The sequence below is a fragment of the Bubalus kerabau genome, chromosome 1 (genome assembly GCF_029407905.1).
Source record: "Bubalus kerabau isolate K-KA32 ecotype Philippines breed swamp buffalo chromosome 1, PCC_UOA_SB_1v2, whole genome shotgun sequence".
NCBI classification, from domain to species: domain Eukaryota; kingdom Metazoa; phylum Chordata; class Mammalia; order Artiodactyla; family Bovidae; genus Bubalus; species Bubalus kerabau.
Window position 1 is genome coordinate 257,952,050 of NC_073624.1, and position 18,485 is coordinate 257,970,534.

An 18,485-nucleotide genomic window follows, 5' to 3' on the forward strand; every position below is an offset into this window, starting at 1 on the left:
AAACATACATCTGAGCTCTTTGGTTATACTTTCTTTGATTTGGAATCTTGCAGAAGTAGTTTGTCACTTTTCCCTTCTGGCTTTCTTTTTCAGTCTCTCACCAGTTAATTTCAACTCTCGAATAAAAACTTTTCCTCTTGGTGATTTTATGAATAACAAAAGAGTGACTTCATTTATATGCACAGGGAACCTCTGAACAGGCACGCACAGGCTGCGTCAAAATACCTTGCAATCGAATTCTGAGGTGCACTGTTGTGTCCTAATGCATTGCCATGATATATCCTAATTTTATTTATTGATTCATTTTCTAAAATTAGTTTAATGAAAAAATTTAATATGAATTTAGCAGTGACCTGTTAAATGGTATTGAGGGAAAAGTGGTATCATCATCACCATCATGAGTTATTTCCAGGTTTATTCTGGATTTAGAGATTTAAAAAAACCCAACACTTTGGAACTGATTGAACTTTTTAATCACTTAATTTTAAAAAAAGGTTCCAGATATTCACCGTCTAACATGGATAATGCTTCTATTGTATTTAAAGCATAGTTTCCTCTCAAATAATTTGTATTTGCTTGACATGCATACAAGCAACTGACAAGTCTGGAAGTTCTGTTTGTGAAGATGACAGAAGAAAAGTGTGCTTGGATGACTCTAACTCTTGGCTTAGAATTTATCAAAAAAATATTTTCTTGAAGCAATTTGTTTGTCTTTCTATGTTATCCAATTCCTCACATTTAAACATTGAATCTATCTCAACTTCAATAAATTTTATACTAGGTTAGTAGTATGCAACTCTCAAGTTTAGCACCGTAAGTAGCCCTTTTATTCCCTGATATTCTGGATATTACCTTGAAGGAACATTACAGTAAAAATTCCATTGAAAATTTTAGTTAAAATTCTAAGAACCTAAAATAGAGAAAAACTAGGAAAATTAAGGAGTAAAACTTCGTTTTTTAAAAAAGAGTCATTTGAGAAAATCAACGCACCTCTTTTTTTTTTTTCAGTTTAGTTTAGAAAATATCAGGTTTAGTTTAAAAACTTCAGTACGTAGAAGTTGTCGGAGACTGCATCTACACTGAACATATTTCTCTAGTTTTCTTTTTTTTTTTCTGAGCCCACTTAAAATAATCATAAGTCATGTAAGGAAATGGAGATAGGGACATAGAAAAGGGAAAAAATTACAAAATGTAACAGCTATGAATCCCCTTTAGTCAGAAGGGGATTCTCCTATTCTATTAGCAGGAGAATGTTGCTAATTGTCTTTAATTTGTGCTCCAGATACTGCACTGATAATTACATGAAATTTTGTTTGCTGGCAAAAACTGTTATTGTGCCAGGTCTGATGGAAGAAAAGAATTTAAGACATTTAATAATCTTTATGCCTTAACTTACTATATTCGGTCGTAACTGGGTTCTTCGGCAAATATTTCTCTCTGGTAGTTACTCAAATACGTAAATATCTTTTTTAGAACAAGTCATACAAATAAATTTGGGTGTGTGTCTCTCCTATCCTCTCAAAGTGGGAAAGCTGAAATTTTTAAATACAAACACATTAAGTAAACAGATTTAGGTTAAGCATGCCTGATTTTCATATATCTTTTTTCTTGATGTAACAGATATAACATATTTCTAAGTATATTCTGTTTGCAGAAAGAGTCATATGAGGACAAAACTCATTTAAAAATCTGGCTGTTTCAGAAGCACAGTAACAACTGGTACCATATGAAGGAGGCTAAGATTATTGCCTAATTGATGAAGGTAACTCACAGGTAAGAACAAAAAATGCAGGTGGAGAGACTTGAAATTGTAGTGTGAGAATAAGCTGCAAGCCAGAAGTGATAAAAATGGTGACAAGTAGTTCAGAATAATTTGGTCAGGAACATACATTTGAAAGTAAGTCCCACAAGCATAAGAAATTGGGAAATGACTTCTCCCCATCCTTGGCACGAGCCCTGCCCTACAAATGTTCTGTGTGATTTTTCTTCCTGTTCACTAGCCATTCTCTGTCATCCTGGCTCTTGCTTAGAAATGATTCTCTTGCCCCTTGTTAGCTTCCAAAGGCTCCTCTGTGCCCCAACTCTACTCTGTTTCGGGCTCTCCTGCTGGCACAGTGCTAAAAGAATCTGCCTGTCCGTGCAGGAGAAGCAAGAGACTCGGGTTTGATCCCTGGGTTGGAAAGGGCCAACCCACTCTAGTATTCATGCCTGGAAAATCCCATGGACAGAGGAGCTTGGTGGGCCATGGGGTCACAAAGAGTCGTAAACATAAATACAAGCTCTACTGTGTTCCACTTTGCCTTCCATCTCCCTGATACCCTTTCAAGTGGGTAACAATGCACTGGAAATGAAGGTTCAGGTACCGTTCTTTAGGGTGCTACACAGCACAGGAGTTGTTTTGACAGAAATCACATTAACTATAATAACTAATGGTTCAAAGACCTCGAGTCTTAACAGGGATAACTAATAGGTAAATTTCTCAGGCACTCATCACGTGCTAGGTACTTGACAGTTATCCCCCAGTTTAATTATTTCAATGACCCAATGAAGCAGGTACTATTTTTCAATCCTCCCCTCTACTGATGAGGGAAGCAAGGCTCAGAGGGGTCAAGTTACTTGCTGGAGAGTCACACAGCTAGTAGCAGGCAGAACTCAGGCCAGAACAAGTTTTGTGTGTCTCTAAAACCTATGCTCTTCACCATGATATGCTGGATGCAGGATGATGTATGTAATGGGAGAAAGTAATGACATAAAGCCATTATCTTATACAGAACGCAGCATGAGGTAACTGAAAAACAGCTTACTTTGTTTTTGGATCTGAAAGATTTGGGCTCAAATCCTGGCCACTTCCCAGTGTTAACTCTCTGACTTCAAAGCTCTGCATGATCTGGGCCCTGCCTAGCATCTAAACCTTTTCTCTCCTCTCTCTAAAGTTACACACAGGAGGCTCAAGTAAGTTCCTTGGGGCATTCCTTCGACTCCTCAGCCAGCTCTTCCCTTTCTCAAGGAGCTTTGCAAACACTGTTCCCTCTGGAATGCTGTCTTCTGCCGAACTCTGAAACATCTCTTTGCTCCCATCTTTCAGCATTTCCTCAGGGAAGCCTTTCTCCCACCCCCAATCTAAATAAAGCACCTCCTGTTATTCTTTCATAGCATTTGGGTAGTCTCATTCATAACACATGTGAACCAAATTTTTGTTATATATTTGCATATCTCACGTCTGGTTCATCCGACTAGGCCCATAGGCCAATCCTGTCTGCCTCCTGTTTTTGCCAGTAAAGTTTTATTCAAACACAGACACATTAAAATTCATGTACGTGTTGTCCTTTGCCGCTTTCACTCCAAGGGTAGAACTGAGCATCTGAGACAGAGATTGCATGGTTCACAAGGTCAAAAATATTTGCTATCTGGTCCTTTACAGAACCAGGCTCCTGACTTCTACAGCGGACAATAAGCTGAATAAGATTCAATTGGCTTATCGCTGAGCACTTCATGTTAGGCAGGTTGCAAACAAATGATATTTGCTGACTTAATAAATAAATGAATTATTCAGCTGTTAATGGAATTAATGAGGATTAAATGGAATAATAAATATGTAGTTCTTGGTACATGTAGCTACTTTAAAATTATTTGAAAACTTCTGGGAGACAAATTGACAATTCATGATTTTAGTTTTATATAGTAGCTTAAGAAATCACCTTGTTTAGGTTAGAGATTGAGAAATTAGTGCTTTTCATAAACTTGGAGACTCTGGAAAATTAAAAAAAAACAAGCTGTTACTTTTTCCCTCCCCTAAACTATTTTATGTATATAATCAGAGTTCCTGAAGTTTAGCTGTTGCCTACTGCCATAATGAAAAATAAAGTAAGGGCAAAATTCAATTTAAACAGTCGGCCGCTCTGTTTTCCCACAGTTTTATTTCTTAATGATATACAACTTATCACATCAGCTCTGTAATATTTCATTTCACACTTTAAGTCAGTATTTCTTCTTCTGTAAAAACACACCCTGTTCTGTATAGCCAAATAAATACCTGTGACGGCAGGGCAGGCTTTTACTGCTTCTGAGAAAAGATGACAGTGAGCTATTGTGTGAGGTTCTATTAAGGAGTCTACAGTGGGGGGAAGCTTCCAAAAGGGCAAAGCAGTGAATGCTTTTCTTTTCAACATCTGAACATGCACTTTAAAGGGAGCCTAGGTTAGGGGTGTCTCCTCACTTTGGACGACACGCTGTTGCAGATTTGCTGGTGCTGATTATTAGAAGTGACCTACATCTTCTAGGCTCTCTCCCAACTGGCTCTTGTGATCCCTCTTGCAGTAGATGAGAGGCACGCAGATGACTATTTTTAAGTAAGATGGCTGTTTAAGACTGTCAATAGCCATTTACAATAATCACTGAAATATATACTAAAACATGGAAGTTTTCAATTTTACTAATTCTATTAAAGAGTACTGAATCACAAGGCCAACTGAACCTAAAGACTGAAGAAAAGACGATGTATGTATGTGCTAATGTGCTTAGTCATGTCTGGCTCTTTGCCATCCCATGGACTGCAGTCTACCAGGCTCCTTGTCCATGGAATTGTCCAGGCAAGAAGACTGGAGTGGGTTGCCATTTCCTTCTCCAGGGGATCTTCCCAACCCAGGGATCAAACCCGTGTCCCCTTGCATTGCAGATGGATTCCTGACCTTCTGAGCCATCAGGGAAGTCCTAAGTAAAGACTACCCAGATCCTACATTCTACAGAATAAAACCAAGGAATTCGTCTTCAGGATTAAAAAAGATAAGACTAATTAAACTGAATTTAAATAAATTTTATTCTCTTAAAAGTTATTATGACTTCTAATATTGGTGAGAGTGATAGCAACTGTAGATGCAGCTATATTTAAATTATGAAGAAATGGTCACTTGTAGCTCAAAAGTTAGTGTTTTAACATTCTTGCATGCTTTTATGAGCTTTGTATTTCTTTATAAAGCATAATGGAAGCTCATGACTTCAACCTGCAAAAACTTTCTTTTGTCTTTGTAAGCAAAAAGAAGATACAATAAATTTCATGAACCCCCATATTACCTGGTATTATTAATAAGGTGTAGATGCTAATTCATATATATTTTTGACTCTACCCCAAACAGGTGCTAGCCCAAACAGTAAGGTCTAAACAGTTAGTGGTATATGATGTTCAATATTTCAGTCTTAATTTCAATTTCAAGCTATAAATCAATTAAAAATACTGTGGGTTTTTTTTTAATATTGACAGAATTATTGCTTTTTGGCTTGACCCATAGCAATAAACAATGTTTAGGAAACACTGAAGGAATCCATCATAAATCTTGGCATTATTCATCCTGTAGCTCAATTTTCGCCAAAAATAGTTCAAGTCATATGTACCTTAAACACAGTAATTTAAAGGAGTATAAACCTGAAAATCTCAAAAGTTTCTTTATCACTTAATGGCATACTGGCTTTGATGGCATAAATAACAACTTCATTCATTATAATTTACACAAGTAGCAATAAAAAGTTTTAAAGCACAAATAAGTTCTAGTCTCACTTGAAGGTCCAAGAAGGCAGAAAGGCACAGTAGGGAAGAAAGAACATTTTTATCTGGGGGAAATTACAGTCTAGCGGGGCTTCCTGAAGGCTGTCCTCTTAGCTTTCAATGGGCAACAGGCAAGACACTCTCCTCCCCCAGGGTCAAGGAACGTCTGTTCTATAGGTTCCATTATCCATTGCAATGGTTGGAATCTGGCAGTACTGTGTCTTAGAACTGGTATCTGTTATTGGTTGCATCCATCCTAATGTTACAGGGAGGCTTGGCGTGCTGCGATTCATGGGGTTGCAAAGAGTCAGACACAACTGAGCGACTGAACTGAACTGAACTGAATGTTAATTTAACATTAACAAACCACCCAACTATTCTTTTTTTGAAGAAAAACAAAAAAATTATTAATATTTTTGTATTCACAGGGGGCTTCCCTGGTGGCACAAACAGTAATGCAATGCAGGAGACCCAGGTTCTATCCCTGGGTCAGGAAGATCCCCTGGAGAAGGGAATGGCTACCCACTCCAGTGTTCTTGTCTGAATTCCATGGACAGAGGAGCCTGGCAGGCTGTAGTCCACGGGGTCACAAGGAGTCGGACACGACTGAGCCAATGACTTATACATTGACACTAATTTAAAAGGGCTCACAGAAAAGAAATGAAACTCAAAGAAGCAGTTAGACACTGGAGCTTATATACTCTTTTTAACAAAGGAAAGATGGTTTGAGCTTTGAGGGATGATAAATCATGGGGAAGTGATTAGGAGATACATGGAAAACCAATGGAAAATAAGGGTCACTTTAGTAAAAGCTTTTTAAATGCAGCTCCATCTTGGTCACACAGCTAGTCTTACTTCACCTAACTAGATCTGCTCTCCCCAAGTGTGAAGAAAAATAGGGTCAAATCACAAATATTCATAATATGCAAGTCTTTGCTGAATAGAGCACTTGGATGCATAAAGTCTTTAGAATAGATTAATTGTATCATAAAGGTATCACTGGAGTTCTAAAAGCAAATAATAACATCAGGTGCCTCTAGGTTTATAAAACTCAAGGGTTTAAAGAAATGGTATGGATTAACTGGTGGTTCTTGCCTGTATGTTTGAAGCTGCTAATACTTTGTGGGGGTATCTTCTTTGTTGTTGTTAGCACAATGGTAAATATTTTGAATGTATTTCAAAGTCTCTTTCACTGTGAACAGAATGAAAACTATTTTTATACAGGATATTTAGCCCATATTATAAACCTTTAGGTGGAGGACCATAAAAGGCCTCATTCCCACGAATCTAAGAATATCTTTATTTGGTGATGTGCGCAGTAGAGCAATATTATACTTATTAACTCAATTATTAAACTGTTTATGTTACACAAATGCAGCTCCCATTTAAAATTAATGTTGAAGCAAAAGGTGAATAATCATGAATGTGTAAAGTATATTTTTTACCCACAGGATGATTTTTACCCTGTACATATAAGAGAATATTAGCACTTAAACAGACCACATTTAACTCACTAAATCTTTTCTTAATGGATAAGCTCAAAATGCTTTCAATACCCTTAACGTATCTGGGAGGAAATGTGATAAATGGTCCATGTAAATAATAATACCAAAAAAGTTTACCCCACTCACCTGTCTGTTACGTTCATCCATAATCCTCGTAATCTGAATCTTTTTTCTCCCCATAGTCCCCGTCTTTCTTCTCTCTCTCGTCCCTGAAATTATGTATTTTTTCCTTCCTTTTCTTTCTCTTTCCTGTTTCCTCCAAACAAATCTCCTTCTTCAGCACTTGCGCTGCTCAGTTCCCAAATTCCTGCATTCGTTCCTGCTGAACGAAAAACAAAGATCAAGCACTACTTTAATAGCAAGCCACTTTCATAAGAACTATCACATTCTATTTTTTTTTAATTCTGTGGAACTAAACAAATCAAATGAACAGAAAATAAGTATTTATTAAAAGTACATGATATATCACATGCAGGAGCATATCAAGTAGAAATGGTTTGTTTTTATAATTAAAAGACTCTTGTAAGTAATTTAACAAGTCATTTAAATGATGAAAACTATTCTTTAAAGCCCAACACTTGAAATATATCTTTTGCAAAGAGTTTCTTAGTATTTTTTTAATGAAATTAGGTGACTATTTTTACCCTTCTGTTATGAAAAATTACCTAAATCAGAGAGTTAATGAACCTTTATGTACCTGTGTATGCTAAGTAGGGCAGCTAATTCATTTCTGAAGGGAAAACAATCTCATGTTTTGACAGCAGAGGTGATAACGTCCCTCGTTATGCAAATAGGATGGACTATTATGAAAGTGCTATTTGATATATGTAAATGTCAACTAATTTAAATCTAAATCCTTTAATCTTACTTTTAAAAAGTCACTGTTATGGGAACACTGTAAAAATAATGTGGGATATTTAATCTTATGTAACAAGCAGCTATCAGCTGTGAGATCTCCTTTTCCTTTTGAAAGCCCTTAAGCTATATCTTGAATACAAGAATCAGAAAAGATAATCATTCACAGAAAAGAAAGAAATGGTGCAAAAATTAGAGTATTATTCCATTTATGACTATAAGCTGTCAGTCCCCTATTTTAAAATATTTTAAGAAGATCTATCATATCTTTTTGGGTAGTAAGATACAAAATTATATACTGGATATCTTAGGCCATGAAATAAAATGAGAGAAGTGATCATTGATAATGTAAGATAAATCCAGGGAATCCAGGGTATTGAAAGTATTCTTCTTTGTTTAAATTATATCTGAAAACATTTGAGTGAAAGTGAATTGCTGTGAAATGTGGAAGTTAAAAAAAAAGGCATTCCACAAATGGCTTCTTAATTTGCAAGCAACAGCTTCAATCATTTTATCCCTTTTCCCTCAAAGAATGCAAATACTTAACATGTTGCTCAGAGTTTCCCTGTTTATTTTAGTTGGTGTCTGACAACCGACCTGATAAATTCCCACATGTATTATGTAACATTAAGCCCATGTCCTGGCTATTTAATAGATTATCTGGCTCCAATTCAAAGTTATTGGAACAGGAATTGTAACTGTTGCACACTTGGTCTGATCACATTAGCTGTCTTTTGATTTCTTTAATTTAATTTCTAAATTCTTTATCACCTTGAATAAATTTTTTTAAAGTTTTCTGTGATTATCTAATTGCAGAAGCTATTATGATATAATTAGTTCTGGTGGATTAAGTTCTGCTTAAATACTAAGACTATCCATTCTCTTTTTCCCAATGCCTTCTATGAAACTACAGCTCAGTTCTGCCTCTGAGAATATATATATATGTTGAGTAATTTCACGACCACACAGGGCTCATCAAAATGATTACTCCAGCGGTAACTTTGAATGTTGGAAGTAGTTCAAAGTTTTAGACTTATATAAATAACACACATTTGGACAGACAGGAAAAAATTAGCTACAAGATAACATTAAAAATTACATTAAAATACGAAAAATCCGCAAAGCACAACTGCATATTCACTATTGCCAAACACTGTCCATCTATCTATTTTTAGAGTCAGTCTAAAATATCACTCAACTGGACAATTTTCCTGTGTTTCCTACAGTCTTACCTTAGAAGCAAGCAGCACGTTAGAATGGTATTTCCCATGCATGTGCAAGACCCCAAAGAGACAAGCAGGCTTCCTCGGTCACAGAAAAGCCAACCCATGAATCCACAGCAAATGCATAAGGGACAATTTCCTTTCTTTCATTGAGCTGAGGCCGGTGGCACTATCGGCTTACAGGACTATGCCTGCCTAAGCGCTTATTCACTTTAAGGTGGAAGGTCAGGGTGAACAGATTAGAGAGTGGAACGAGGCGGGGAAGAGGAGAACCTCTGCAGATCCTGATTTCAAAATACAAATAACCAAACGAGTAGAGAAACATCCCTGGAGAAGAGTCTTCTCGGAAGGACAGAGTTCCTGATGAATCAAACTTAGAAGAGTTCTTCCATCTCACCACCCCATATTTCACAACTTTGAAACAAGGGACATTTCTTAAAAAGAGCAGAGCAAGGATTTTTTTTTTTTTAATTCTTAAAACATAATGGGACATATTCGTCAGAAAGAAATGGTTTGTATCAATATGTATAAATATATAATATATCTGATTAAAGATGACGTTAAATATATTTTCCTTTGTGAAATATACAAGGTAGAGAGAATACAAGGTTAAATTTTAATAGCATTCAAATATCTTACTTCCCATAAAAATGAATATGTCTTGAAGGGTGCTGCTTTTTGAACATTTCTGAAATGCAAAATTTGATATGATTAAGTACATATGCAGAAGAAGATGTGGTGATGATGAGATTGTTTTCATGAAGTAAAATGTGCTTTGGACTATTCGGCTTAAAGACTATTTGATTATGGGTCACCATGTTTCAAGGTTGTCAGTAAAAATTCAAAGAGTTAGGAAGGTCAGTAACAGCTCAATAGCTGTTTTCTTAGCATAACTATTTTTTCAACCTGATTTTTACACAAAAATTATACTGCAAAGTTGGTTTCAAGAATTAGTTTCTAGAAGGCCTAGAGAGGCTGAAAAAGAGATTACATAATCTCATTAATCTGAAAAATTGCTTTGTATGTATATGAAGAAAAGGATATAACAGCTAAACGACATGTAGTAGTATTCGAGTTACACTGAGAACTTTCATTATGTACAATCAACCATAAGCTTAAAATAATTCCAGCAGCCTTGCCGCTACTTCTTTCCACATAAAAGAAGAATTCTTGGAAAATGACAGAGCTACAGAGAAACAATCAGTAATTAAAAAAAAAAACAACAGTCTACCATAGTTACACTCTATACTACAGTCTTCTGCATTTTTTTTTTCTTTTTGCCAACCTAAATATAAGAAAAATAAAATCAGGCTGCTTACTAAAAAAAAGGGGAACTTCATTATGGCAGGCTTCTGTTCACTTTGAGTTTGGCATAAGCAGATAGATGAAGGCAAAGTGGTTTGAGACCCAAGGAGAGAAGGATTCTTGTGGACAGATGCTAAAAGCTCCTTCTCCCACCCGGGGCTCTCTCATTTACAAACCAGTTCCCTTGAGTGACACACACCTCCTCCCCCCTTACCCCCCTCTTTCTTGCTCTCTTCCTCTCTCCCTCCCTCCCACAAATCCCTCCCAGTAACACAGAAGAATCTTGACAGAATGGCAGGAAACACGCACAGGCTGGTCAGGGAAGGATATGATGTCAGCAACCACGAACAATAAAAGGTGTAAAGGTGCTTCCTTCCCTAAACTGTTCCAGAAGTGTAAAATGGGAACCAAAACTCTTCACTTCCTTCTCTGAGCAGAACTGTCTGAGGGTGCTGGGCTGCACACCCCACACAGGGAGGCCTTTGAGAGGTTCAGATAAGGGACAAGCAGAGAACTCCAGACACGGGACAACATTTCTGACCCTAACCTGAGGAAAAAAAAAAAAATCCATTTCAGCTCTAGGTTAGTATTCTGTCTGACTGCTGGAAGAAATAAAAATAAGAAGATAAATAAGTTCATTTTGGTGAAGTAGGAGATACACAGCAATGACCATTTACCACACCTCACCAAAATCATCTTAACACAGCTCATGCAGCCATATAACCTTAATTCACTCCCTCAAGGCACATGAAGAATTCTATACAGGTGAAGAGCCAAATGGATACTTTAATTATTTATTTTTTTGGTAAAAAATAGAATCATGAAAATTGTGAAAAAAATCAGTGTTTGTTGGAAAATACAAAATACACAGATTACTTCTTTGCCTCCATTAAAAAAAAAAAAAGATATACTGGATGGTGGTGGGGAGAGGAGAGATACCTAAGTTATTGAAATTTTCAAAGTTCTTAACAAGAATTCAGATTAAGAATCAAAGTAACTAACATAAACTTTCAGTGTATAGTGAAACTATTTATTTTAATCTCATCACTATTAGGTTCTTTCTAACATGGAAATGGCAGTCTACCATAAGATTTCTGTAGGAAGAAAACCACATATCAAGTGGATCTGAGTCATCTTCAGATTTCAATCATCTTCCCACAACACTTTGATTTAGAAATTAAACATAACCTTCAGTTTTATGTTTTGATCTTAGAGTGAGACTGCCATGCCACATTAAAAGATGTGGGAAGAAATTAATTCTCTGCTGCTAAACTTATCTTTGCAAGGCATGTATTTTGCTACAATAAGCACAGTGCAATCACTTAAATAAAAACAGCCTATGAATAATGATAAAACATTAAAAAATGTGATGTCAGTTTGCAATGAAGAATTCTGTTTTTCTTTTACTCACATTAGCAAATAACTTTTTCACTGACTCACATTTTCACTGACATTAGCATCTTCATAAAACGTTTTGTAAACATTCAAGGCTGAAAACCAAGCATGCTACATCATACAAGAAATTATATGGTTAAATAAATACAAGCTGGTTACTTAGCAAAGGACAAAAATGAACATAAGCCTAGTTGCTTCAAGCCTTGTATTACTAATTCAAACAATCAAATGATGCATTATTATTTTAAGTGGAAAACTTTGCTCATTATGCTGCATCTAGATACATTTAACTTTCTACTTTATGATGTATTTGAAAGACATATGAGGCCTTTAATTATATTCTGGTTAAAAGGAACAAGTAGAACTTTCACTTTTTTCTCTTAAGAAGTATTCTGAACTTCAAAAGTGTTAGTCACTCCGTTGTGTTCAACTCTCTGCAACTCCATGGACTGTAGCCTGGCAGGCTCCTCTGCCCATTGAATTCTCCAGGCAAGAATACTGGAGTGGGTAGCCATTTCCTCCTCCAGGGGATCTTCCTGATAGAGGAACTTCCAAAGATATTACAGTAATTATTAATCTTATTGTTAGTCAACTGTGTGATGTCTTATGAGCTAAGGAATATTCCCTTGGTCTTGAAAGTTATTCCATTTCTCTCTAAGTTTACCATGTATTATACAGAATGCTATATTACCCTAGGTATGAATGCAAGCTGAGCTCATTCTGAAGACACATAGCTAAGACATCCTCTTAAGGATAATAAATTTACCCATTCTTCTCCACCAGCTAAGTACCATCATGCCAAACTAAAGTTATTTTTTTTTATTTATTCCAAGTTAATATGATTAATTTTGAGTCATTTTCTAAACAGTAACATAATGTCACACATACAGATAGTAAATAATGTCAACTGTCTTTCAGCTCCTCACACCCGCCATGCTCCTTCCTACCACAGGGCCTTTGCATATGCAATTCCTTCTTCCTGGAATGTTCCTCCCTCTCCTCTGTGCCTCCTTAACTTCTTCCCTTCCTTTCTGACTCAGCGCCCGTTTCACCTCCCAGAAAGCACTCCACACTCCTGATCACATCAAATGCTCCTGTGAGGGCTCAGAGCACCATGCCTTCCTTTGAAGCATGTCATAATAGAAATTCTGTCTGCTGACTTCCACAACATCTGTGGGCCAAGTCTGGCTTGCCCGACTTTTGCATTCTCAGTTTCTAGCCCAGTGCCAAGCGTACAGTGGGAGCTAATAACTATTGGTTGATTAATGAATTAATTCATTAAGATTTTTATCTCTCAGGTCTTTATCACTATTTTTAATGACTACTAAGAACATTTTTCATTTATACATGAAGAAGACTCACTTAATCTTTCATTGTATTTATATAGCACCTCATATATGGAATAAGAGATTCTGAGAAGTGGAGGCTGATTACAGACTAATAATTTAATCACTCAGAACCACTGTTTGTTCCCCTGCCTTACAAAACAGCTGGGAAAGACTTCTTCATCTTTAGGACAGTGTAATCATTAAATGTAGTACTGTAGGTGAAGGCTAGGTCCAAAGTAGGACTGAGAACGTGGCTTACTACTTCTAAGACTGCTTCAGCTTTGAGGCAGATTGAAAGTTCTGTACAATAAGGTTATCAAGTGAACCATGTAGTCTTTACTTATACCATGAAGACCTCACTTTGCAGAGATGATGATGGGCAACTTCTGAAGGTAATACCTCATTTATCCATTAGCAATAATCATTATATGAAGAAAAATTTACAGTGTTATAAAAATTAAGAAGTTTCTCATAAGTATCAGTCATGGAAGAGCTTCAGGCTGCAAAAGTGGAAATAACTAGGGAAATATATCAATTTTCCCAATGACCACGGCTGCTGAAAACTCTACATTAATGTTTCTAGTCCTACTTTAATATCTTTCCCCAAGGACAAAAGGAGATGAAATGTATGTCAGAAATATAATAAGGCTAAAAAAGAACTCATTTTGAAAACCCCTGCAATTAATTTAGTAAGTGGGCCTAACCTGCCATTATCACTGATATAAATCATTTTATTTACACGAAACTAGAATTTAAGAGACAGAAATCTTTAAACAACTGTATTTCATTATAAACAATTTAATAAACACAAGGCAAGCACAGCTTCCTTGTCATGATCATCCATGGTATATTTTGCCTTGGACATATCTTTCACAGTGGAGCTTAAACAGTATTCTCCAATCCCATGCTAAAATAAACCCCGAATGGTCTAAAGATGTCAAAAGCCTTGTGCTATCCAACCACACCACAGTTTTTAGTCTTTCCGCATCATACTGAGTAATTAAGTCAGGGTTCCATCAAGTCTTTGGTTTCCTGATTTTTCACAACAGCATGTCCACCTTGCTTTCTTCTAAAGGCCATTTAGTGATGGGCAGGGCTCACCACCAACGCAGATCCAGCCCTGTCCTCATCACAAAGCAAGAGCTACCAAGCATCACAGAGTGTGCTCTGTTCCCCAGCTGTAACCGCTCCAAAAGCACATGCATCTGGATGTTCTGTTGCTGTTATTGAACACAGCAAGTTAAGCACTATATGACACCAATATTAGCGAAACAAAAGTGTCAGCTTTCAAAGCATACTAGGCTTGAAATGGGGGATGTGCTATTATAAATTTTCATCTTGTTAAGATAAAAATATGAATTCCTTTTGAAAAACTCTTATTATTTTCTTAATCTTTAATACATCATATTTCATTATTAAAATGTAAATATTCAACAATTTTTTTTCTCAAAAGCCTGTGTGTATTAGACACAGTTTTCACCCTTACTAATCCATTTGCATGTGTGTGTGTGTGTTTGTGCAGAGAGAATATTTTCCTACAAAATTGCAACAAATAGAAAAAATACATTTTAGTTTTTCATAAGATGTGTGTAAACAACAAGAGTGCATTTTAAGACACCTGAGTACTCCTGAGTATTATCACTAATAAATGATCATAATACTATTAGGATTGTGATATAAATGGTTAAAAGGACATTCTAAGTAAAGGCTAAGTAATAAAATAATAATCTGTATTCAAATGTTACATTACCTGATTGAAAATTATGTTCTTGAAAATGATTTGCCTCTGTTGTTATTTACTTCACCAATTTATTAACATTTTAAAAATGACCTTGGAATGAGAAGAAATACTACTGTCTTCCTGCCAATGTTTTTGTTCTACATTAAGAAGAATATGCTTGATAAATCATCTGCTATTTACATTCACTGAATGTCATTTACTTTGGTCTCTCGCTAAACTTTAGAAATGTAAAGTGTTTACACAGAAACCTTCTATGATAATTTACATAATATTCAAAATGCCATAATCATATCTCAAATCAAAATACAGATATTTGATATTACTATTATATATGGCTCAACATGGAAGCCCGTGATTCATCAATTTTTCTATTTCTCTTCATCTCCTTTACAGCATCCTAATCAACCTAATTAAGGCTTTGTTCATCTGAAACCTCTGATGACAATTTGTTTAACTCTGTCCCACTGTGGTCTTCTTATAAGGAGAATTAAATCTGATCTTCTGACAGCAATCATTAAATGATCCCAACTGGCCCCAATTAAGCCACATGGCTCACGGGCTTCCATACAGTCAAGTGTCAAGTTCCCTGTTTCATTTACACATCATTCTTTACCTTGGTTTATTTTCTTAAAGCCAATTAAGTATATGTGTCTTATCAAGTGGAACTACAATAAATTTCCTTGTGTCCACTAGCTCAAGACAGGGTACCTCCTGACTCCAGAGTCACACTGAAACATCATGCATGACTCCAACATCATGCATGACTCCTGAAGACTTTCTCTCTAGCCGTAGTGCTATTAATGGAAAAAAAAAAAAAAAAACAACTTTATATTTATTTACTCAGGATGAAATTGGTGCATGTGTACCTTCTCAAAGTAATACACATGTTTAAATGGTTCTGGTGAACATAAATCAATAGTAATTTTTCATTTGGCTTATTTACAAGGCTGTTTTAATAGAGTAGTACCTGCATTTAGTTAAGTTTAATATTCCTTTAAAAAAAAAAAAACATTTGAAATGATCTCTTTAAGACCCTCTAAAACAGCAGTACCAAAGTAAGACTTCTGAAGTTAACCTTTCTTACCCTTAATTTCTGCTCTAATTTTTCCACATATGCTCAAATGTAAGTTCTGTAATGATGTTCCCAGGCCTTCCTACGTACGCAGGTAGCCTCAGGATTTAGAGCTCATTGACTGTGTGCTACTCCTGGGAAACGGCTGATTAAAAACAGCCTCTTGAGGAGCAGCTCCTATTCACATCTGGCTCATCTTATTCTAAACTCTAATACCTATGTGGAAATTTGACCCCAAGCTTTGGCTTTGGAGAACCTCGGTTTACAGACCCTTTACCTTAGGTGGCAAGGCAGAAACATAGAGAAATTAATCCCAGTATGACTGGTGTTTGACACAGTTTCTGAAGGCCTTGATCACTGACCTGACTACTTTCCTCTGAATACAAACAAATGCACTGCATTTTTGTGTCTAGTCTAACACTAGCTATCAGTGATCATCTGCTGGTTTCTGATGCAGGCTGTCACAGTTCTCAGAGTAGATGGATTAGAACATATCTGCGCATCCTAATCATATATAAAAACTGACATTAGGACAGATGACTGGAATGGATGTTATGCATCTCGTAGGACATTAACCTTGATGGAACATGTAATTCTTTTTATCACTGACCACCAGATGTGACTACAAAGAAAAAGGAAAATACAATGGAATCTTTAGCATACTGATGTTTGGCAACACCTAGAAAAAACAAAAAAAGTATGTGCATTTTCTTTACGATAGTTAAATATACACTTGGTCAGCTACTCAGTAAATCACTGTTCTTTTCCTCAAAAGAGCAAAATTCAAAATATACATTATAAAACGCTGACTAATTAGAAAACATTTACCAACCTCATAACTGACTGACTCTTCTACAAAATGTCTAACAAATGTATTAAAATGTTAGTAAAGCAAAACAGACGCTGGGTGCTGTATTATGAAATATTTCTCACTGTATTATAGTAATCTCCAATAAGATTTGATGTTAATTTTAGAGCATGCTTCTGCTAAAAAGGGCAAACCCTGCAACAGATTTAGTACAAAGAAGCTGAAAATATCCTGTGGAAAAAAAAATCTGTAGCAAAATCAGCCAGCCCAAATCCTGCCATTACTCAGCACTGCAGTGACGTGCGGATGTTTGTAGTGGTTTGAGGAGCTAGCAGGGGTGGAAACTCTACATACTCGACTCCAACATGATTGCAATTGAACCTCATCAAAGTAAGAGCTCATAATTTGTCACAGAAAACAGCCAATTAACATATGTTAGAAAAAGGCTTCATAAAGATAATATATGATTAAAGCCCCAGTGCAGCTGTTGAAAATCAAAAGTATGCATTTAAAAAAGAAATCCCAGCCTGAGCTTCCGTATGGTTAAACTGATAATGGCTACTATGATTTTTTTTTTTAAGTTGAAAAATATAATTACAGTGCTTCTCCTAAGTTTGGGGTTATGGCAAGGGAGAACTGGGTACTGCAGCCCTATTTACTATGCCTTACTTAGTTCTATAAATAGTTGAAGCTCTTGCCAAAACTCTGTAGTTACTTTGTTATAGTGCTATTTTAAACACAGACCTTCATTGTGAGCTAAATGGCCTTCAGGATGCACTTTGTAGTTAGAGCATTCCTCTCAAAACTATATCCTCCCTTTATCTGTGTAAAACTCCAGGACAAGAGGACTCTACATGACTGCCCTGCTGACTACAAAACACACCAGGGCTGTGTAACACACAAGTTTTAATACTTCGGAACTTTTGTCAGGGCTGGTGGTCAGGAAGGGTGACAGTTAAATGTCAGAAATGAGATTAAGGTGCACGAATGCAGGCAGGTCCTTTTACGGGACACAAGGCAGGCGATCTGAGCCAGCTTTGGAGCAGATAAACTATACGAAACTATATGTGGTGTATGCTCATCATAGAATTTAAACTGAACTCTAGCTTGGACCACACGGCCAATCAAATCCTGGCTAAGCTGATGTCATCGGAGGCCGTGAGCCAAAATCATGCTGTTTAATATTACACATATCAATGAACAAAGTCTGATCAACAGTCACGGAGATATAAATACGTCACGCATTATACTTGGTGCCAGAGACCCCAGGGTGAACAAAACAAAAGTACTGGTCATCACGAAACTGAGACTTTAAGGGACACAGGGGATTTGTATAACAATTGTAGATAGAAAAATGATACAGAGAAACCACCACAGCAGAACAGGCTAGGTAGGGGGTGACGACATAGGAAAGGGGCCCAAGTGGTTAGTGCTGTCAGGGAACGGTTATTTGAAAAGATGACATCCGAGGCGAGCTGTAAACAACGGATGCAGCAAGGCAGTGTTTGGAGGGTGAACATTCCGGCACCCCACCCATCACTGGGGGTACAAATTTGGCCAATTCAGTTTCATAAACCTCAGCTAGAGAATGGGAATAATAACGCATATATTCTGTAAGGAGGTTATGAGGCTCAGGAAGAAAAATAGATCCACATTCATTTGCAAAAATTCAGTTAGATGCAATTCAGTTTCTTGACTACCCTGTGTAAACTTG

The 18,485-nt window shown here is 36.4% G+C and overlaps 1 protein-coding gene across 18 annotated transcripts in view; it reads right to left on the reverse strand.

The window, feature by feature from the left end:
- The window catches only part of MEF2C (myocyte enhancer factor 2C), a 175,735-nt gene that overhangs the window by 91,480 nt on the left and 65,770 nt on the right, over positions 1-18,485 (reverse strand). For 10 of the 18 annotated variants that reach the window (XM_055563815.1, XM_055563841.1, XM_055563852.1 and 7 more), the window contains one exon: positions 7,171-7,363. In XM_055563815.1, coding sequence (XP_055419790.1) covers positions 7,171-7,224 — 54 coding nt within the window. In that variant the 5' untranslated portion in view covers positions 7,225-7,363. Of the gene's footprint in view, positions 1-7,170; positions 7,367-18,485 lie in introns of those variants that run through there. The other 8 variants (XM_055563905.1, XM_055563806.1, XM_055563911.1 and 5 more) reach the window with 1 other exon arrangement.